Consider the following 21,129-nt stretch of genomic DNA (forward strand, 5'->3'; position numbering starts at 1 on the left):
TGTCCACGGTCCGATACGGTCCGATCCCCGGCAAACTGAACTTCGGAAAACTCAGTGATCGGACACCGGCGGCTCACAGAGTCAGTTACGGTCGGAGTCCCCGGGCCGGGTCACCAGTGAGTGGCGGGGGCTCATTCCGAAGGCAAGTTCCGAATCGCCGGCCCGATTGGTGACCGGCACGGTGACGGTCGCGGCCACATTTTAATCAAATTCCTCCAGTGAGTTCGCCTCACGGTTTGGGCGACTGTCTGGGTGTAGGGGGTGAAGTAAAGAGACAGTAGGCAGAGTTGATGACGGGATGATGACAGGTGGTAACGGAACGTTGCATGATTTGTCGGAAGGGTAACGCGAAATGGGACGAACCGTTGTAATCTCTTTCCGAGGGTAACCTGCGACCTGTCCTTTGAAAAACAACAGACACAAGGGCGACGTGGTTGGACCACCCCACCCTGTGTCGTATCCCTCTGATCACCCGTCAAAAGAAGAATCTGGAGGCTTACAGGAGACTCGAACCTTAACCCCTACCTTGTGAAAATAGATCTTAAATACTTCTGTGATTATAAGTGTTTTTAAATACTATAAATGTTGTTAAAGGAGCAAACTAGCTCTGGCGAGCTCGATATCATGTGGTTTTGCGATCCTTGCGCTTGTTCCTGACAGGACTACCCACCACCCTCTACAGAAAGGACCCACCAAGGAAGCAAAAGGAATATCAATGAAATGGTACCCCCTTCTTATAACCCAAACCCTCACCCCACCCCCCTATTGTACCTGTCTCACTGTTTCCCGAATGGCTTGGGATGCACCCCAAGCAGCTCTTTACTACACAGTTCACACAACTTTAAGTCCTGCCATCATTCCGTTGTAAGGCCTCCCCCCCCTCCATTGCCCCTACATCGGGATTCACCGCCCCCTCCTCGCACCAACCCAGACCTCCCATCCTCCTCCCCCCATCCCTCTCCTCCTGTTGTCCTATCCTCTCACTTCCTCCATTTCTCTATCGACATTCGCTCTTGTATTCTCGTGCGCATCTCATTCCATATCCTCCAACGAGCCCGAGACTGGGGATCCGACAGATCGATCTTCATTTCCAGCATAGCATGACCCAGCTGTCTGCAGATCTTTACAAAGACGCAAACAAAGAAAATCGTTACCTCGAACGACCGAAAGACATCGTCTCCTGGCTTGACAGATCGATCAAGGACGTAGCGTCTTGCTGCATCGACCGAGGGATCAGGAGGAGGCCGGTACTGGCCAAGCATGCAAAGTTCACTCTAGCGACCTGGGAGGCAAGCACAGCAGACAAGAGCGAACACAAGGGGAAGGAAGAAAGAATGTTTGCGGAGCGAAGGACGAACTCATGCAAGCTGCCCTCGAGCAAGAGACCTGTGCGACCCAACCACAGGCACTCCATCGGGACCATTGATGGATGCAAGAAGTATGTAATGCACCGACCAGGACCCTTCCTAGAGGCCTCAGGGCAGTGCGACAGCATCTGTGCGATCGATGAACATGGGAACTTTCAAGTGGACGGGTGCTTGAAGCTCCTGATCTTCCAGAATCGCTCGCCTTTTAGAAAAGCCATCGACAGCGATGGTAACTTCGTTTCGAACATCATTCAATGATAAAAAATGTCAATAAAGCAAGGTAGTCATGTGTATACAAACAAAGTGCTTACTGGGTCTATTTCACTCCTTCTCCTTGACTACTCCACCAACAAACCAGAACAGGATTTCTCACTCCCACTCAGAGGTTACCTACAGCTCCGTTTTCCGCGCAAAACTCAGGACAAGTTATGTTAGCATGCATCGAAGGTTGGAGTGACAGTCTGATAAATAGAATGGCCGATGCACTGTCGCCAATCCCCAAACTCCGAACTCCTTGTCGGCACACAAGGGCACAGCACATGCAAGTTTCGAAGATTGCAGTTTAAAAGACTGATTACATTGCAAGCAACGGTTTTGAAACTCAGGAGTGCATTTACTTGGAGACCTGGTGCATGGCATGCGCAAGGTACTCGACGTTCTTGGAAGTGACGCCTGCATCTCAGTGAGCTCGAGCACCCAGATCGATCCAATCCCTTACCAGCCATGGAGATACGTCCGTTCTTGGTCATGTAGATGTGATACTCGTTCTTGAGCCTGTCGACCTGCTCAAAAGTGAGCAACAACAGCAGGCAAAGAGACAGTAGCAACCTGCTCCGGGTTAAGACCAGAGAAGCAGAACATGCCGATCTGCTTCACGACGTGGTCCCAGTTGCGGGTGGATCCCTACTCTCACACTGTCAGCTCTCACAAGCATCATAACACACGTAGCGACCTCCTTCTCAAGGTTAGACTTCAACAGCTTGCGCATGTCAATGATGCGGTCGGCCATGGACTTGCACTCGGAATACCACTGGGAAGAAGTCAACAAACACTACCCACAACTGCTTTAGCTCACCTGCTTGTTGAGAGCGGGGTCGTTGAGGACGGTGGCAACGATTCTAGCTCCATGGATGGGGGGGTTGGAGTACTGAACGACTCCGAATCAGAAAAATTGACCCAACAAAAGACAAAACTGCAGACCATGGGGCGGATGAGAATCTTGATCTGGCTGAGAAGGCGCTCAGCCTGTGTTCCAAAATCAACCTGACGATGTTTCCCCCTCAGACTTCAAACCTCGTTTTTGCTGCCAGCGACCATGCTGAAGCATCCGACACGCTCACCGTACCTGCCAACATCGTCAGCTGCTCACTCAAACCGCAAGAGAATCTCACAATCCGAAGTTCTTAGCGAAAGACTGAGCGAGGATGATGTCGTGTCCATCCTCGACCTGAGCGGGTCTGTCAGGGCCAACATGAAATCGTGAGAGTGTCTCACAAGCATACGAAGAGCACGGGCATCCTCGTCAGCGTCTCCGCTAGCAAAACCCTGGAAGACAATCAGGGTCAAGGCCCGAGAGCAGGTGACACGTCACAAAACCTGGTAGGCCATGTCCAAGAAGACCATGTGGTTCTTCTTCTTCAACAGTGAGGAGATCTCCTTCCACTGCAACCATTGTTAACCTGCCGTCCATATGGAATGTGCTAGACAAAGTACCTGCTCGATGGTGGGGTCAACACCAGTGGGGTTGTGAGCGCAGGCGTGAAACATGAAAATAGATCCATCCTTGGCATTCTGTGCAGCATTCACAACCTGAAGTCCAGCAACAACTTACAACTCACGTTCACGTCCTCGCACAGCCCGTTGAAGTCGAGGCCGACAGTGTTCTTGTCGTAGTAGCGGTAAGTCTGCAGGGACAGGCCTGGAACTCAGGGTCATGAAACGTTTACACACCATTGGCAGCCTTCACCAGCGTCCTTGGCCATGGGGAGATGATTGGCCCAGGTGGGATCGGGCATGTAGATAGGGACCTGAGACGTGTCAGACAAGCGACAGGAACCAACAAGCTCTCACGTTCTTGCCCACGAAGCGGGCATAGAATTCAAAGGCAAGCCTGCCTCCTCCGGTTCCGGAGAGAACCTGGGCAACAGCAAGCTGCAACTCAAAGTCAAACGCTAACGTCAAACAAGTGCGGCTGAGTTACCCTTCCCTCTTCGATCACTTTGCCAGCAGAGCCGTAGGCGAACAACACGGAGGCATCGTTGAACTCCTTGATACCAGTGATGCCAGCGTACTCCTTCTGGTAGGCACCGTTCCATCCCTTCTCAATCAACCTCTTCTCGGCCTGTCCCACAAGGAATCAAATTTCGTCCATCATGACTCAGCAACAGAAGAAAAGGCACAGAGGTAAAGGGGGGGGGAGGGCAATACCTCCTTGACGGAGGGCAGAACCCAGGGCTTTCCGTTGTCATCGCGGTAGGCACCAACACCAAGGTTGATCTTCTTCTCGAAGGTGTCCTTGTTGAAGGCGTCGTTCAATCCAAGGATGGGATCCGCAGGCCCGGCTGGGACCTGTCGTGAGGACGTTTCGTAAGGAAGGCGTGGAGGAAGTTTGTGAGCACAAGCACCTTGTCCGCGGTCCAGCGACCACTAGCGAACCTGATTCCAGCAGCTACATTGGACGAAAATCCGCTGATACAAGGGGTCAAACGTCAAAGCATGTCCTGCAGGAGACAAGTAGTGGTCGGGTGCGAGAAGGAAAAGGTGCATGGGACAAGAAAAGAGCTTCCAATGTAAACATCTCAAGATCGAGAAGATATCGTGACGGAATATGAAGTCTTGACAATCAAATTAATCTTATCATGAGACAACAACACAAGATAGCAGTCTCGTCGTTTTTTGAGTTTGCACAACAAGACAATGGCTGTCCAACACAAGAGATTTGTTCAAGTCGCCAGAGTGCTGAGGATTAAACACAGAAGCGAGACGACGAGGAGGAGGAAAGGAGGGGAGGGGAGGGGGGATGTCATGGAGAGAAGGGAGAAGGAGGAGGAGGAGAGCAGCAGGTTCTCACTTTGTCCTACGGGTGAGCGCACTTGCGCGGCGGATGACAGAGGAGCGCATGGCCGAAATCTCCGCGGTGACGGTGTGGGATGGCTTTGTACCGGCCGATGTTAAATCTTTTTACAAACCAATTTGTATGCAACAAATAGGTAAGTGTTTTTAATACTTTATTATTATGAAGTAAATGGTACGACCCAACAAGGATTACCAGAGCAAAGGTATCAGTTCATACGTTTTACAAGCGATATAAGTTTTAAGAGACATATAGAATGTTTTAAAATGCGTAGAATAGCAAAAAGCAAACTTTAATTGAGTTATATTCGGAGAAGATAAATTCTTGAATTGGTACCAAAATACACATATACAATTATATATAATATAAAACTGTACCAGTCTGCTGTCTCCGCTCTAAAGGAGTATCTTTTTCAGGGTATAAAAGTGCAGTACATGTCCACGGCAAACGTACCGGAGGCCGCTCCCCTGCTGACGTGGATGCTTGAAAACGGGGTCCTGCCATTGATATAAGCCAATGTACCCCTTGTCTACAGTCAAGTTTGGAGTACTTGAGGGGGTACTATCAAAGACTCACGGCAAGCATCGGTGAAGGGGTACTAAAAACAAGAAAGAGGGCGTAGAACCGGTGGACGGTTGTAAAGTCGTTACATATTTGTTTTACTGAGGCTCAGACTCGGACTGGCCCGGAGACCCGGAGGGTCGGACCGGGCCGGACCCAAATGGATCGGACCGAGTCGTCCGAGGCCGCCCGGCCGCGAACTCAGTTAAGTTCAAGGCACTGGCATCCCGGCAAAGTTTAGCGGCCTAGTCACTGACTCGGACTCTACTTTGAGTTGCCCGCCAGAAGGCAAGTTCCGAGTCACGAGTCCTGGCCAGTGAGCCGCGGCTACCTAGTACCGGCGGCCCGGCGGCCCGGCCCGCCGAACCCGAAGCCTCCCGGGCGCAACTTCAAGCCAGTGCCACCGCGGCATGACGGAGTCACCGAGTGCCCGACTCCGAGGATGACAATCACCGGGCATCGAGTCACCGGGTCGGAGTCACTGTGACCGGCGGGAGGCTCGGAGTCACGGCGGCGGCGGACGCCGGGGGGGGCCGGCGGGCCGCCCCGCGGGTTGACGGCGGCGGCGCGGGGGCGCGGCGTCACAGTGACAGGGCCGCGGGGCGGCGCCGCGACCCGGCGCCGCGGGGCGGGCCGGCGGCCCGGACCGGGCAGCGCCCGGCCCTGCCGGGGGCCCCGGGCCGGCGCGCCCCCCGGGCCCGGGGGCCGCCCTGAGCCGGCGCTCGGGCGGGGCGGCCCCGCGGCGCTGGCCCCGCCGCGCGGGCCGAGCCGGCCGCTAGCCCGGTACTTCGCCGGCGGAGGCGCAGTCACGTAGTCACTGCTCAAACGGTTAACTTGAAGATCAGTACTACGACAGTCAGGAGCCTTCAGCGGCAGTGAATCAACCGTCGGTTCAGGTTGAACCGGCGGCGGCGGGAGGAGCGCCCGGTCGGTTTCCTTGGCATTGAGTTGTTCGCCGCCCGGCCGGCGGACTGAGTCATTCAACTTGGCCCAGTGAAGCCTTCCGAAGTTCAGCCCGCCGCCTGACCTTGACGCCGGGTCCGACTCGACGGTCATCAGATCGCGGCCCCCGGCGGGGCCGGGGCCCGGCACCCCGGTCGGACAGCCGCCCGGCCGCGGCCGCCCGGGGCAACGGTCGCTGAGAAACAGTGAGCTCTTGGCCCGGGTCAAAGGCTTCGAATCAAGAACCCCCTGCTGTACAGGCCGGCGCCACTACCCTAGTACCCCCTCATTGCTAGTCCAGGTGTTGAGGGGTCCCGCACCGGGAAGAGAAAGAAACGTTATGGTACTAAAGGTTCGCCCAAACTTGGTACCGGATCCATATTCGTTTCTTCCTTTTGTATTGATTCTATAAAATTTTATTTTTAAACTTGTATTGAGGGCAAAGAATCTAAAATCAGTTTTATGTTCGCATTTTGCGGATCTCATGGCGGCGCTGATGGGGTGCGGAGGTTAATGGGGGTGGGGTACCAATGGTGACTGGTTTCAAGGGGGTAGGGGTGGTATCGGACTCTCAGACAGCAAAGGGTGGTATCAAGCCACCCTATTGTTGATATATGATGAAAGAATGGAGGATTATGACCGGTCAATGGGCCAAAAGGGAGCTGTCTCATGCCCATCAAGGCAGATATTTTCCAATAGAGTACATAGGAAAAGAACACATAGTATCATACTAAGGCTTCAGAGACTGAAGCTCTCTCCTGTAATTAGGGAAGGTATCTAACGACACGGGTCAGGGTCCGCAGTGACGGGGTCCAAGGTTATCTTTGGACCTGAGGGTGGGTAGGGGGTAGTATTGTTGACGAGTGAACAGAGGCGCGCAAGCATGCAGTACGGTGAGTGACGCCAAGTGTATGAAGCTGCCGACGATGAGCTACGAATTGTGTGTGTTGTTGTTGTTGATAACAAGTGGTTGTTGTTGATGATGATGATGATGTTGTTGATAACAAGTGGTTGTTGTTGTTGATGATGTTGATAACAAGTCGTCGTGGTTGTTCTTGTTGATAACAAGTGGTTGTTGTTGTTGTTGATAACAAGTCGTCGTCGTGGTTGTTGTTGTTGATAACAGGTCGTTGTTGTGGTTGTTGATAACAAAGTTCTTGATATGAAGAAGACGTGTGACTGTGTATCAGAAAGAAAGGATTGAAGGTGTAGGATGCATGGGGGATGAAGGGTAGGAACGAGCAAGAGTCATACTGTCAAGGCTGGTATGACCCAGAAGGGATTCAGCTGCTAGATTTTTCAATTGAGTTGTTTCATGTGAACTGTCAGTGTTTTATTCGGATATGTCCATGAGTATGGGAAGGGGCACCTTCAACGTCTTGGCATCCTGCAGTTCAAATCGGCAGTAGTAGCGAACTTGATTCCAAACAATCGCATCCGACACCTGACATCGTTCGCTGCAGTTGCTGAACCTCAACTCGTCAGTCAGATTCCTGGCCTTGCGCCAGGCATGGTTTACTCCTTCCCAACCTCGAACCAGTTCATCGGAGCGCAGCAGCCATTCGAGTACACCACAGCCATGATGGGGCCCTCGGTCCAGTCCTTTCCTGCTGTGCAGATGGCTGGAGTACAGTCTTTTGCTCCAAACTATCAGTTCATCCAGGGAGAAGTTCCTCAGCAGGTTGTGTACGGAACTGTGCAGCAACCCATCATGGACTACAAGTCAGGTGGCTGAATGAGGCTGTATAGGATAAACAGGTCTTAACTGTGTTGTCTAAGATGTGGGAACGCAGCAAGTGATTCTCAACGGCCCGCAGTTCCAGTCCATGCAAGGTCAAGCCTTCTCTCTGTCGCTCGTGTGCGCTGAAAGTCTTTCAGTTCCCATCTACGGACAGGGCGAGGTCGTTGCTGGAGGGTGGGCCGTTGATTTATCGAGGGATGCGGCATCTGACTAGTTGAGAAGGAACGTAAACGCCATCAATGCTGAGGTGAACAGACTGAGAAGGCTGATTGCCGAGACGGAAAGAGAGTACCGCAACGTGAGCAAATGAGGTGTCATTATCTCGCGCTCACACTTTATTTTTACAGATGGAGGGAGAGGTGCAGGAGGTGCTGGCAATTGAGCAAAATATCAACACGATGAAGTCCCAGATGGCAAGAGAGATTCTCCTCCTCCTCCTCCTCCTCCTCCTCCTCCTCCTCCTCATCGGATTCGTCCACAGGAATCCAAACAGAAGGCGCAACAGGAGGTGGAGTTGGATCTCGAGAAGAAGGTGGGCTATGATTTGATTTTCTGATTGTTTTGCTGACTTCTCTCGCCTAGTGGTCCCAGCTTCACACGCAGTACCTCGCAGCCGAGCAGCAGAACAGACAGGTGGAGAGACCCTTTCTTCGACCTCATCTGCATCCTTTAACAGCTCGCAGTTTGCCCTGTTGAAGCATGAGTGGCAGAGCGCAAAGCAGGTGCGTCGGAGTTTGTGTTAGTCCCTTGTTTGTTGACCGGAAATCAGAATGCCGAATTCCTCAAGACCAAACTCACTGAGCTTGAGGCGCGCAACAAGGAGACTGGCAAGATTCAGGTGGGTGAAGGAGGAGAGCAGCTGAGCTCTTCTCATCGCCGATGCGACAGGAGGAGACGCAGGCGATGCAGACGAAGCTCACCAATCTTGACAAGAGCATCGAGCAGATTGTCCAGGAGTTCCAGGCGAGCAAGTTCATGCCTGTCCCTTTGACGTTTGACACCATTAACAGAAGGAGAGGATGAAGGCGGATGAGCTTCACGGTTACAGCATGGAGGTGGGCCTCTACCTCTGCCTCTTGGCGCCTTTCTTGCTGCTGACAAACCACCGGCATAGAACGGCAGCATTGACATCAGGATCAACCAGCTCAAGCTCGAGCTCACGTGAGACAACCTGCTTCCTCCCTTTCTGCTCCTTACTGCTTCTGCCGCAGCAACATGCAGAAGATCCGTGACGACCTGGTACCCCCTTCTCCCCTTTCTAGTAATCTGCCAGCGGTTTGATCCCCTTCATACAGTACCGCCCGACCCTCGGCCTCGTCGTCGGAGCTGACCCGAGGCACTTCCACCTTACCCGGACGACGGAGCGAAACGCGGGTGAAAGATGCCAAAAATGTGAACACTCTTCGTCTCATCGAGCGACAGGCGAGCCCGTCTTTGTGATCCGCATCCTCGAGGACAGCGCGGTAGAGGAGTACAACAAGACGGCCCCAGCTGAGGTGACTGGCGCTCCTGCCATGTTGGTGGCTGACAGGAAGAGCAGAGCCAGGTCAGGGTGACAGATCAGATCATCGCGATTAACCAGATGGAGGTTCAAATGATGCTCAAGTAAGTCTCCCTCCTCTCCTCCCCTGCTGCTTTCAACCCCTTTATCTATTTTTCGGCTCCTTCTCCTCCTTCGTCCTTGTCTGCATTTGTAGATCGTTGTCTTCAATTCTCCTGCCTTGTTCTCCCTTTCCCATGAAGACTCTTGCTAGTCTGAGTGTGTCGCTCCAGCTATCAGATCCGTCGTATGCTCTTCTCCGAGAGCAGCATTACCCTGGTCATCTTTTCTCTGCCCTTGCCGCGTCGTCTGACATCCTCACTCCAGACCCTCGTCCGTGACAACCAGCTTCTTCCCCCAGTCACCATCACCCCCAAGGTTTGCTCCTCCTCCTCCTCCTCCTTCTCCCCCTCCCCCTCCTCCTCCTGTCATGTTCTCTTCTCCTTCCTTCTCTCTCTCTCTCTCTCTCTCTCTCTCTCTCTCTCTCTCTCTCTCTCTCTCTCTCTCTCTCTCTCGTCTTCTTCTCACTTAATCAACGGCAGAAAACTGTCATCACCAAGGTTATCTAGACCTGAGGCATTTTCCTTGTGCTTGCAGTAAACCTTGCTCATTGATTGTTCTGCACGAACTGCCCGTGAAACTGGGGTGACGATCGCTGGCCTGTGTATGCTCTCCCTATCTCCTTCATGTTCTTCGCATCAAGGCAGAGGAGGAAACTTTCTTCCCTTTTTCCATCGAACATCTGGACCAGCACAACTCCATCGTCTTCCTCCTTGCCATCAGGTCGGGGCACGAACGTTGGCTCGGATGGATACGTCTGCTCTTCCTCCCACTTGAGCACACTAGTCACTCCATCGTCATCCGTAGAGATTTTCAGCACAGCCCACTCAGTGAAGTCGCTCTCGTCGCCGCGTCCGAAACCTGTCCTTCTCCATCAGAAAACCTTTCCATCAAATACTTCTCCGCCCTTCCTCCTTCTCTTTCCTCCTTCCTCCTTTCCCTCCCTCCTCCCGCTCCCATCTCTCCAACGCTCCTCTTCTCTACCTGTGTATCCGTACACATGCCGATGCTTCTTCCCCACCAGCTGCGGATTGATAGTCGGGAGCTCGAACGTCATTTCCATCCCATCACACGGGGCCTCAAGTTTCTTGACGGTCACATGCCCCTGCTGCTTCAGCGGCAGCTTCATCCTGTACAGCGAGCCATCCCGTGCTTGCTTTTTCCTCTCCTGCCCGTCCTTCATGTTGGGAAGGTACGCGAACGCGTGGGGGGAGGTCGCGATGTCCGGGGTGTTGTAGCCACAGAGCTCTACAACGATCTCCTCCTCCTCCTCGTACGCATTGATGCAGTGGTAGAAGAAGAGCGGGTCTGCCTCGAACGTCCAGCTCGGCTCCACCTTGGACTCCTTGAGGTCGAACACATAGATCCTTGTCCTGTCACCCTCACCTTCTCCGCACCACTCCAGCGATGGCATGAAGCTCCCGTTGAGCAGAGCGGCCGGAGGCATCCGAAGAGGGCAGAGCATGAGAATTGCCTTTCCAGTGCGAGTCAGGCCGAAGGAGTGGACGTAGGGTATCTCCCCCGCTGCCAGCCTCACGCTCCCCACCAGCTGCCGTGCTAACTTGTCGTCCGTCCGCACGAGGAGGGCCCTGTTCCCTTGCAGCACATTGAGCTCAAGGAAGTAGTTGATCGTCTGCCCCGTCACAGGGCAAGGCAGAGGATGTGCAGTGCTGAACAGCAGCAGCCCCCCCAGCTGGCAGACTGAGTTGACGTAGCGCTTGTCAAGCCTCCCCCGAGTCTCTAGAGTCTCCCTGTCAAACTCCATGGCGAGAGGGGCGTCTGTGACCGCCACCCAAGGGCCCAGCTGACCGCCCAGCTGGTGGACGTTGACGGGCGCATTGTCGAAGGAGTCAGAGTTGAAAAGGGCCAGCAGCTTGTCGAGCTGGTTGAGAGGTGGATCGGTCGGGCCGACGCTGATAGCCTTTGGAGCGTCCTCCTCCTCCTCTACCATCCTCTTGTACCACTGGGAGCGAACAAACCTGCTCGAGTACCACACCTCTCCCTCCTTCACTTCAAACTTGGTCAGTTTGGCCAGCCCGTCGAAGGCATGCGTGTAGCTCCTCCCCTTGCCACTCCAGATGGCAGGACCATTGCGGAGGAGGAGTCCGTTGAGGAAGGACGGGAACACGCCCTTGGACCGGCGTCAATAAGTCACAAGGACAAGGGAGCATGGAGGAAGGCATGGATTACCTTGTGCTGGAGCTTCTTGGGGACAAGAGTCTGCTCACGACTCTCTTCCCACCACTTGCTGAACGCCTTTCCTGCAGCAGATTGGTGAGGGATCAGCCCTTCACGTCGAGGGTGAGGACATCGGAGCTGATAGATCATAGATACACAGCAGGCAGCAGCATGAAAGGACGATAGCGGCAGCATGCAGGATGTCACATTGATCCATTACCCACCTCTGATATCCTCGTCTGCCCCATGCCGACCGCCGCCTGCACTCAACCAATGCAGGAAAGCGCCTCGGCGATGGTTCACTGGTTTCTTAGTGCAAGCATGGCGCAATGACTCTCTACAAGAATCCCTCATGAGTCCTTGACTGGGCAGGGGCGCTCGAGGAGGGCTGCAGAATGCATTCTTCAGTTCCACTCTCATTGCGCATCCGGGGACACTGGTGGCAAGGGCATAGAGCACAAGAACGAGGAAGGAGCTGCAGGAAGCAGAGACGAGGACGCATGGCGATGTATCACGAGCTTGCCTCCTGCACATGCTGTTCCCCTCTCCTCCTCCTCCTCCTCCTCTTCCTGCCGTCTCCCTGCTCAAGCGCTTAGACGATGAACGCATGGCAGGCGCTTCTGTCCGATGCGGTTCGGGCTTTGAGTAAACGGCTGCAACTGAGTTGGCCCGGCCGGGCCCCCGGCCGCTCGGAACAGCCGGGCTCGAGTCCGACCGTCCCGGTCCCGAGGCGAGTCCCGGCTGTGCGGGCGGCCGGATCGGACCGACACCGACGGTCCGGGACTCGAGCCGCGGGGCGGCGCCGGGCCCTCGGTGACTCGCCAGTGACTCGACTTTGAAAGCGGCGGAGTCGAGGAGGCTTGACCCTCAGGCTGACACTGTCGCACAGGCCGCCAAACGGCGAGAAGAGAAAGACAGCAGAACCAAACCCAATCATCCGGCTGCCGACTAGTGTGAACTCGGAAGCGGCGCGGCCTGCTCGGATGATAGTAACTTTCGGCACTGCGCACCCGAGTAAAAGTTGCCTGAGGACTCCAATCCGAGCGATCCGATTCATCAGTGGCTGCCGCAGTGCTGCGGTTGTTAATCGCACTGGCAGGCCTGGGCAGAGTCCGGACGTATGCAACATTCATCAGGGCCGGAGGCTGGAATGCCAGCGGCACTCAGTGACTGTCGAATCCGACCATCGGCAAAGCATTTTCATATGATCGCTTACTCCACGTGTACACATCATTGTTTGCAACGACCAGCACTGAACTGTGCATCAAAAACTTCACGGTTGGTTGGGTATTTCATAATTCAGTAGTAGCAGTCATCAGTACACAGGAGCATCATAGATAATTGTATTGATACAGAACAAAAATACAGAAGATTTTGCACACGAGACTACTGCTTCCACGAGTTCCATGTGGTAAGCTTTTTCTTGTTGAATGCTGCAGAATTGGGTGGTGCACTAATGCCTGGCGATATAGTGGTAGACGCCGTCGGGTTGAATGAAGAAGACGCCGTGGAGTTCATCTTTGACAGAAAGACCTTAGCCGGAAGACTGTTCTGTTTCATGATGTTGAACAAAAGCTTTTTCTTTTCCTTCAAAAAGCTGCCATCAGATTGTGAGAAACCCTTGCGCTGCCCTTGTCTCCAATCCTTTGATGATGCTGCAGGCGTATCCGGTCGTGATGATATGCTGGACACCCGAGACACGCACGTCGATGAATGAGCGGTGGAGGCTTCGGACAACATCTTCGGTCCAAGTTGATTCAGTGCCCATTCCCTAGCTGTTTCAAACCCGACTTCCTTCCGCAACTCCTCGAACATGTATATATCTGCAATGGTGCACGCTCGGATCGGTTTCATGTAGTCGCCAAGTTCATCGTCCCCCTCTGACGGATCGTAGATCCCTGACTCGTCATCCAATGAGGACGAGCTTGAGATGGAAGTGGAGGTTTTCTGTGCGAGTTTCGTCCAAGAGAGCGAGCTCTCCTCTGTACGCCGCGCTTCTTCCAAAAGCATGCACGGAGAGTAAATTCCTTGCCTTTCTACCCGGTCAGTTTCCGAAATCTTTGCGTACTTTTGGTTGAGCAGTTCACCACCCATTGTTATGTTTTTGCAATCAGTATGTTCTGTTTCGATGTGCCCAGGACAGGCGATTCCTGACATGAAAGTTCCAAACACAAACAAGAAAGGGGACCAACAGCAAGAGAGGAACGCGGTACAGGAAGCAATGCAATGGGGACACGAGGTCAATCTTGGTTGTGGTGGAGGGAGTTCACTGGAAAAGGGGGGGTGGGGGTAGATGGGAATGGGTAAGTGGTGGGGTAGAATGAAGAGGTCCTATTAGGGCTGTCGATACGGGTAGGGGTCATTTGGTACATGATATCTCTGTTCAGTCTCACTTTTCTGTTTGGGGTGTGAATCAACTTTATTTGAAATCTGTCAACTATTTATTGTCACTAATTTGCAATTCATTGATTGATGTTTAAATATATATATATTTAGTTTAAAACAATCTTCCAAGTTTTGAAACAATTCTTTGCAAACCTGGATACCCTACCCTAACATAAAATAGTCTCATACGATCAAAGGGATGGACCACATACCCACCTTTTTAATATTTACGGGTCAGTGTCTTTACCACATGTCAGATCAATCTCGCAGTAGAGAAAAGGGGGTAGGGTTATGTCAGCATTATTTTGAAAGAGTTGGCGAGATTCGGAGGCAATTATAACTGCTCAATGGCTTCCATATGGGGCTATAGACCTTTTCTTTGCTGCCAACTTGAATTGGTACAATACAACAGAGCATACCGGTGCGTTCTCCAATACAGACACCCTCAATTTTCCTGAGGGATGGGGGGGTGTATTAGCATGACAACAGTTGCAAGAGATGCGTTTTTACCCCCTTGATCCCCTGCTGACCCTTGCTGATCTTCACGGATATAGCCGATGACTGACCTACGTGCAGCTACAAAAAGAGGGGTGTCTGTTTAAAGAGGTCAGTTTTCTCTCTCAAATACAGGGGTACCAAGGGATATATAGGTGGGTTGGGTAAGTGGAAGTACGGGTCCATATCGTAGGGGGTGGCATCTGATCCCATGAACGGCGCGACTGGATTTTGATGACGAGGGTCATGGGCCACCTTAACTAAATAAGGTGATAGCTGACTGTGCCTTAATTTGGACCCCCTCATTAACCTACATTTGCACCGGTCCTTTCTGTTCGTCTCCTTCAACAGCAAGCGACAAACCAGGACCCTGATGAGTCTTTGTACCCATTTTTAAACTTAACTTTGAGTAAACTCTGTGCTAGGAACCGGCGGCGCGTGACCGTCGGACGGGCCGGTGGCCAATCTTTACTCAAAGCCAACCAGTGACTGAGTGACCAATCTGAGGCTGACTCACTCCGAGTGGCACTGAGTCAGTGAGGGCCGCACTGCGCGGCACCGGGCCGCCGCCCGGCGGCCGGGCCCGCGCGACGGAGTTTGTGACGGACGGTCGACTCGGCGACAGTGCCACGCCGCCGGCGGCCCGCACTCAGGCCGTGCAGCCCGGCGGCCGGGCGCCACCGTCACAGCGAGACGACTGGACGTGCACAGGTGACAGAACTTTTGCTTGAGGACCACGCATTTTTATAACTTTCAAACGCAATAGCTCCGAGGCTCCTTTTAACTCAGCAAAATGTCTATGGTTTCAATGATTTCTTGCAAGCTATCCCATTCCTCTTTACTCTGCAGCACCATCAATGTGTTTTGACAGGATATCTTTATCATTTCCAAAAAGATCTTGGCATCGTGAAATTCGGACATTCCTTTTGACAGCGAATCAAAATCCATCAGACTGTTCTTGATGTGCTGGAAAAAGACCAACGCCTGATCCTTGGTATATCCAGGTGTTTCATACAGAACAATCTGGCGCAGCTCCGAACACCCCACACCCACGTAAACCTCGAGGTCTTTCAGATTGATGCGGGATTTGGGATTCTGTGGCATGGTGCTTGATGTTTAGGGTTTAGGGTTTAGGTGTGTGTGCCAATTGCGGCCAGTAAATTACTGGCTAATTGATAGCCCATTTCAGGTTTGATGTGTTGTTTGTGTGCCAATTGTGCCTGTAAATTACTAGCCTATTGTTTTTCAGCCCCCCCTGCTTGCCCTCAGTATTAAAAAAAGAAAGAGAGGCAGAGAAAATTGCAACAGACCACAGCCATGGAGGTCGACATCTCCGAGTTCATGGAGACTGAGTTGGATGCCTGCCGCAGAGAGATGCTCGCGAAGGAGTAGTCATTCTTGTTCGCCAAGTTGCATCCGAAGGCCATATTTCCCATTTCCGGGCAAGAAGTGCAAAAATTGCCAATGTGCTCGTTGCATTGGATCCTCGGAGGTACAAGTGTTGCCAGTGGAATGTGTCATGCGCAAGGCTGTGGAGAAATGGATGAAGAAACATTGCGTTCGTTTCATGGCAAGTTGAGGTCAAACAGGACCAACATGTCAAACACCTTAGAAACAAGACAAAGTTGAAGAAAAACTACTTTGACCTTCCTGATGTGGAGAATGACAACTTTGACGTCATCTGAGTAGATGATTACATGTCATTGACACCCAAATCCTACATACTGTATGGTAGCTGGTCCAAAATACCAACCTCTGGAGTTGAGTTCCACAGAAGCTTATCCAGCTGTTTAGGGACATACAGAAATTGAAAAGAGTCCTTGATCCAGCCACTGAAAAGATTCTTTTCACCAAGATTTCATATCCAGTGGAAATCCAACATGTGCAGACAAGGACTGATCTGGTGGAGGGTGGACTCTTCACACATTTCTTGGTTCACCACGATGAGACGCAAGCCCTGAACTTATCGCGTCTTTTAAAAGAACTTCTGAGGTTTGTCAGAACCAAGTTCTTCAGTACACTGGCCGCCCCCGCCGGGCCGGAGTCCCGGGAAACATTGAACCAGATTTTTTTAAAATATCAACACTTGACTAAAAGTAAAAATGTAGTATAATAATAATAGAAATAATTCTACATCCCATGGACCCCGGCTCCCCCCTTTTAAAAACCACGAGGGACGTAGTTTCTGACACGGATGAACCCTGAGAGTAGATGAGATAGGTAGGGGGTGTTCGTAGGGAAATGTACGGGTGGGACTCAGAGTTCCTCCCGGGGTGGCACGGTGAGTGGTAGTAGGTGATCGAAGGATCAAGAGGGGGTGGGGGTGGTAAATTCCGTCCGGAGGAGGGTTCTGTAGCTCCGACGGAGAGAGATTTGAGAGACTCAAGACTTGATTTGTGTTTTGTTTTGAAATTTACGTGAATATTTCCAAGTTTTGAAAAACAAATATCCGTAATCTATGACCCTGTACCCCTGAAAATTAATAATCTTTTCCCTTACAGAAGGACCCCACTAGGACCCCACCCAGCGCCCTTCCTGCGGGATGGATCTCGATGACCCCTCCCCTGAGCTGATTATTTGACGATAGATCCCTATCTTCACACCTATCGCATTTTTGCCTAGAGCAATAGAGTATATTCTCTGGTCTAATACCATGTATCTTTCCATTCGATTTTCTGTAGTACCCCTAACCCCCTCAATGTGCTCACTGGAGAGGGAATGTGGTTTGACTACCCCTCCAATGCAAAAAGCCACCAAGGATAAGACGGATCCATACATTTGTCTCTTTCCCTCTCCTCCATTTAAGACATCATCACCTCTTCTTGTAAACAGCTGAGATTGTTCATAGTCCCGCACACAGAGCAACTCTCTCTCTCTGGTCAGAAAGTTGATAAGTGCAACTCGTTAGCACCACGATAGAGCTGAACACGAAAACTCCAATACGATCGAGGCTTGAATTCTGTAGTGATAGGATGAGGTCAAGGAGACATTCATCGCCGGTCATCATAACTCCGATGTTTCACTCTGGTGTGAAAGAAATTAGTTGCAATGGACGCAAAGGCTCCAAGTGCGACATAATGCTGGATGTCATGAAACAAGCAAGGCAAGCGACAACCAATGAGCATGTACTGCAAGAGTTGCAGGAATTCCACACGAGAAGCGAAGGTAGTTGTAGTTTGCGGATTGAAGAAACGAGCAACAATGGGATCGTGGAGGATGATACCATCTCTGAAGGATCACTAGGAGAAAGGGCTATCGACTTTGCAGGAAATGTACTTCGACGAAGCAGCTACCCGTCAATCAACTACATGTCAGGAAATCCACTCTTGAACACAATTGATCGCTATGGAAATTTTGTGGCCAAGTAGTGAAACAAGTTTTTTGCGAACTGTAAATTAGATTCTGTATTTGTCACATATTCTGCATTTTTCATAATGAATATTCTAAACAATTGCATGCCACATACAGAGAATTCATTATATTAAATATTCCACTCCATGATACGAAACATGCGTAGTAGTAAAAGGTTCACGCACATGTTCTATTTGAATTGACGGTATTGTTGCTTGTGTGAATCAACATTTCCCTCCCCAGGAAGAATGTTGTGATATGTAATTTAAACTCTCTCAAAAATTACACTTTGGGCTTCCTACACGTTCATGCTCTTGCTCTCACTTTAATGCTAGCCTGCAGACCCTTGGGATCTGTGAATGATGCCAACAACATACAATAGATTCAACCTCTTGCGTAAAAAACAAGAAGAAATTCCTTTTGACATAGTAATGAAATCGTGTGAGAAGGAAGATGAAACCGTATGAATTCATCATCAATTGCCAATTACAACAAAGCAAATACAAACAAAAAACAAGATTTTAGGCGTTCAGATTTATTCAAAATTAGAACGATAGAGCCAAATTGGTCACACCAAGTAAGCCAACTAAGCTTAGGATCTGATCAACAACCTGGGCGATTGTAAAGGAGCTTCTTCATATATATATCCAAAGAAATTTGGTGACATCGCCAAAGAAATTTGGTGAAAACGAAATTTGGTGAAATTAGGTTATGGTGAAATCGCAGCCCTCAAATCAACTTTGGTCTCAATCGACCATCACAATCCCCAACAAAAGCCCAGAACTCATGTTGCCACAGAACAATTGCCCTTGGGGCTATGATTTACACGAATAACATGAAAGATTCCAGCAACTCCTGCCAGCTGCCATCCAGGGTAGGAGACTTCATACCCTCATCGCCGCCAAGTGTCGCTTTACGAAACGTGACAGCCATCCAGGATTCGCCTCGAAGCCAACAGTCCCCATCTCCTTAGCGAGCAGGTTAGCTCTTACACACAATTTCTCATCGTTGCACGGCATCCCAGACATCAAAATCCTGCGATCCTCCTCGCCCAACGACTCAAGGAATCTCTTCTCGAACTCTGTCACAGCTGAGCATCGACGAATCGTCAGGTCGACGCCAATGTTCAGCGACTTCTTGATCTTGGCAATGTTTCTTGGATGCAGGATCTTTGAGATGGCAGATCTACATTTTCCATACATCTCAGCGATCTGAGCCTGTGTCTTCTTGTCTCCTGGACTAGAAGACTCCTGCATCCTCACGATCTCAAGCTTCTGAGCCAGTGTCAACCTCCTCTTCCCCTTGCAAGCTGACTTGTGCTTCTTCTTCTGATTCTCGGTCCACGATCTCCCTTTCTTCATCTCAGCAATCTCTTTATATTGCTTCGATTTCATCTCTGCACAAGGCTGCGAGCTGCTCTCATTTTCGTCCGAGGTTTCCTGCTCATCTTGCACGATACCTTCCTCCTCCATATCGCGGTCGAGTTCTTGTTGCAGAAGACCATGGAAAGGCTGACTACACGAGTCGTTCAAAATGAAATCACCTTGGTCCTCAACAATGTCTAGACTCTGCATGGGTATCGCACAGCAGCACGGACATAGGCACCTTTCAAACTCTGCTTCAAGGGGAAATACATCTTTTAGCAAGTCAAAATCTGGATCTCTTGCATCCAGAGCATCGGCAAATAGTGTTCCGGTCGAGTGCATTACTCTCTCCTTGTCTCTTGATAACGCAGATGCACGAGGGTTGAATTATGAATAGCCTTCTTCCTTGGTTTACGCCGAAGTCAAGGATTGGCCTCGTCCCCTCGGAATTCACTTCGAGAGTACGAGGGCAACGGAGGGCAACGAAGAAAAGTAGGAGGGCAACGAAGAAAAGTAGGAGGGCAACGAAGGCAAGTAGGAGGACAAAGAAGGCAAAGGAGATATGCTCTGTGGAGCTTCAGGAAGGGTTTGGCTGGGTGATTAGAGCGTGTGGGGACCGGGGGGGGGGGGGGATGGGAGGGGAAGGGAGGGAGCGATCGCTGCTGAATGAAGCGAGGAATAAGCCTTTAAAAAAGCGGGGAGGGCGGACAAGAAGAGGACGTCCAACTGAAGATAAGGTTGGGGTGGGGGTACTCCTTCTACCCGTCATTTCCTGCATATAAATGTGGGTACAATAATGAGTTTCCTGGTGGGGGGTTCGATCGGAAACACCATATTTTATTTTTATAAGTGTTTTGAAGGGGGTAGGGGGTGTCATGAAAGGGGTAGGTGGGTGCATTCGGCACCAGCGAGAGTGGGGCTATAGCACAAGCTCCCTGATTTGATAGCAGCAGCTAGTCTCACATACTGACAGGTAAAATTTGGAGTAGACAGGAACTTCCATGGGTGGTGAGGGGTACATAAAACCTATGGTGGTGGGGGTTACCTTGGCAAAAAAGAATTTTCCTTCTATTGGGCAGCCGCGTTTGCTGTGGGGTCCGTTGGAAAAGGATGGGGTACTGTAGCGGTTGATTCCACTGATAGGAAGTAGGGTGGGTGGACAATACTGGCAGAGGGGGTCGTGACCATATCTGGTTTTAGTTAAACTGATTAGAGGGGGTGGTGTTAAACAGGTCGGTCACCATAGGGTGGGCTGTAGGAGCTCTCTATCTGCAGGTCAAACAATGCAACGGTTCGGACGGCAACAGGGGAATCAGGGATGAGAACCAAGACCGAAAAAGAGTTATTCCAAGAACTGATGACTCATCGTAAAGTGAAAAGACTTATTTTGGATCTGGTATGTTACACCTATCACAAGGGCAATTGTCAATCCGGCCACCACATCAGTTCGAGTCATGGGACACGAGTGACCGTACTGGGCCCGCCCGACCTTGGAGGGCAGCAAGGAGATACTAGTGCTAAGAGTCACAAGATCACTGACTCGTCCGAGGGCAGTGGATTCACTCACCAGCCCGGCGGGTCACCGGGTGGTTCCGACCGTAGCAGCCACGGTTTGAGGGCCCAGCATTACTATCATCATAGTGGGTCCTCGTACTGAACCTTACCTAACTTTGAGTAAAGAAATTCAGTTGAATCAAGAGGCAACAGCGGCGCCGCTCCGACTCGAGTCGGGACGGTCATTATTCATATGATTCCGTTGGCATCCGATGACCGTACGGTACGGTACGGTACTTACTAGCCTAGTACTGTACAATACGGTCTGTGACTAACATCATTTTTCGAGCCCAAAAATTGCCAGGGAAAAAAGAATGGAGAAAGTCCGATGCGGGTTTTTTTTTTGACTGGTTTTTTTTAACTTCCCCGCGTAGTCTCCTTCCCAAACCTGCCTAGGCCATTCCATCCATACGCCCGGCGCCGGTCGGACCCCCCCGGGTCGCCACCGGGGGCCTCAGTCCGACCTCAGCGCCGCGGCCGGACGGGAGTCGGAGCCGGGCGCCGCGGAGCCGCTCACT

General features: G+C 51.4%; 7 protein-coding genes across 7 annotated transcripts; 2 read left to right on the forward strand and 5 right to left on the reverse strand.

Annotated features, from left to right (window-relative positions):
• Nucleotides 1-924: 924 nt before the first annotated feature.
• On the forward strand, nucleotides 925-1,659 carry GUITHDRAFT_165952 (hypothetical protein). The gene has a single exon (XM_005822428.1). The coding sequence runs from the start codon at nucleotides 1,101-1,103 to the stop codon at nucleotides 1,623-1,625; it is 525 nt and encodes a 174-aa protein (XP_005822485.1). The 5' UTR covers nucleotides 925-1,100; the 3' UTR covers nucleotides 1,626-1,659.
• A 257-nt stretch (nucleotides 1,660-1,916) lies between these two features.
• GUITHDRAFT_97799 (hypothetical protein) lies at nucleotides 1,917-4,514 on the reverse strand. The gene is made up of 18 exons (XM_005822429.1): nucleotides 4,438-4,514; nucleotides 3,992-4,055; nucleotides 3,795-3,935; nucleotides 3,568-3,708; nucleotides 3,438-3,518; nucleotides 3,334-3,394; nucleotides 3,206-3,285; nucleotides 3,081-3,158; nucleotides 2,964-3,029; nucleotides 2,862-2,912; nucleotides 2,759-2,814; nucleotides 2,661-2,712; nucleotides 2,568-2,612; nucleotides 2,443-2,514; nucleotides 2,320-2,397; nucleotides 2,196-2,270; nucleotides 2,086-2,149; nucleotides 1,917-2,039 (listed from the first exon to the last, which is right to left on the reverse strand). The coding sequence occupies exons 1-18, from the start codon at nucleotides 4,485-4,487 to the stop codon at nucleotides 1,981-1,983; spliced, it is 1,314 nt and encodes a 437-aa protein (XP_005822486.1). The 5' UTR covers nucleotides 4,488-4,514; the 3' UTR covers nucleotides 1,917-1,980.
• A 2,939-nt stretch (nucleotides 4,515-7,453) lies between these two features.
• On the forward strand, nucleotides 7,454-9,793 carry GUITHDRAFT_118318 (hypothetical protein; the record flags this gene model as incomplete). Its single annotated transcript, XM_005822430.1, has 19 exons — nucleotides 7,454-7,670; nucleotides 7,723-7,776; nucleotides 7,822-7,858; nucleotides 7,907-7,982; nucleotides 8,032-8,052; nucleotides 8,166-8,216; nucleotides 8,267-8,317; nucleotides 8,368-8,406; nucleotides 8,454-8,522; nucleotides 8,573-8,632; nucleotides 8,695-8,739; nucleotides 8,799-8,845; nucleotides 8,896-8,923; nucleotides 8,980-9,058; nucleotides 9,107-9,180; nucleotides 9,225-9,289; nucleotides 9,458-9,503; nucleotides 9,552-9,602; nucleotides 9,767-9,793. The coding sequence occupies 19 exons, from the start codon at nucleotides 7,454-7,456 to the stop codon at nucleotides 9,791-9,793; spliced, it is 1,137 nt and encodes a 378-aa protein (XP_005822487.1).
• Nucleotides 9,794-9,831: 38 nt separating this feature from the next.
• On the reverse strand, nucleotides 9,832-11,657 carry GUITHDRAFT_118319 (hypothetical protein; the record flags this gene model as incomplete). The annotated part of the gene is made up of 3 exons (XM_005822431.1): nucleotides 9,832-10,145; nucleotides 10,269-11,415; nucleotides 11,475-11,657. 3 exons carry the CDS (start codon nucleotides 11,655-11,657, stop codon nucleotides 9,832-9,834), a joined length of 1,644 nt encoding a protein of 547 aa, XP_005822488.1.
• A 1,134-nt stretch (nucleotides 11,658-12,791) lies between these two features.
• Nucleotides 12,792-13,687, reverse strand: GUITHDRAFT_155470 (hypothetical protein). Its single transcript, XM_005822432.1, has one exon. It carries the CDS (start codon nucleotides 13,554-13,556, stop codon nucleotides 12,849-12,851), a length of 708 nt encoding a protein of 235 aa, XP_005822489.1. The 5' UTR covers nucleotides 13,557-13,687; the 3' UTR covers nucleotides 12,792-12,848.
• Nucleotides 13,688-15,122: 1,435 nt separating this feature from the next.
• GUITHDRAFT_118321 (hypothetical protein) lies at nucleotides 15,123-15,446 on the reverse strand (the record flags this gene model as incomplete). The annotated part of the gene is made up of 1 exon (XM_005822433.1): nucleotides 15,123-15,446. The coding sequence occupies one exon, from the start codon at nucleotides 15,444-15,446 to the stop codon at nucleotides 15,123-15,125; it is 324 nt and encodes a 107-aa protein (XP_005822490.1).
• A 3,131-nt stretch (nucleotides 15,447-18,577) lies between these two features.
• Nucleotides 18,578-19,616, reverse strand: GUITHDRAFT_165955 (hypothetical protein; the record flags this gene model as incomplete). Its single annotated transcript, XM_005822434.1, has 1 exon — nucleotides 18,578-19,616. The coding sequence occupies exon 1, from the start codon at nucleotides 19,397-19,399 to the stop codon at nucleotides 18,578-18,580; it is 822 nt and encodes a 273-aa protein (XP_005822491.1). The 5' UTR covers nucleotides 19,400-19,616.
• Nucleotides 19,617-21,129: the final 1,513 nt, after the last annotated feature.

This window comes from Guillardia theta (genome assembly GCF_000315625.1).
Source record: "Guillardia theta CCMP2712 unplaced genomic scaffold GUITHscaffold_125, whole genome shotgun sequence".
Lineage (NCBI taxonomy): Eukaryota > Cryptophyceae > Pyrenomonadales > Geminigeraceae > Guillardia > Guillardia theta.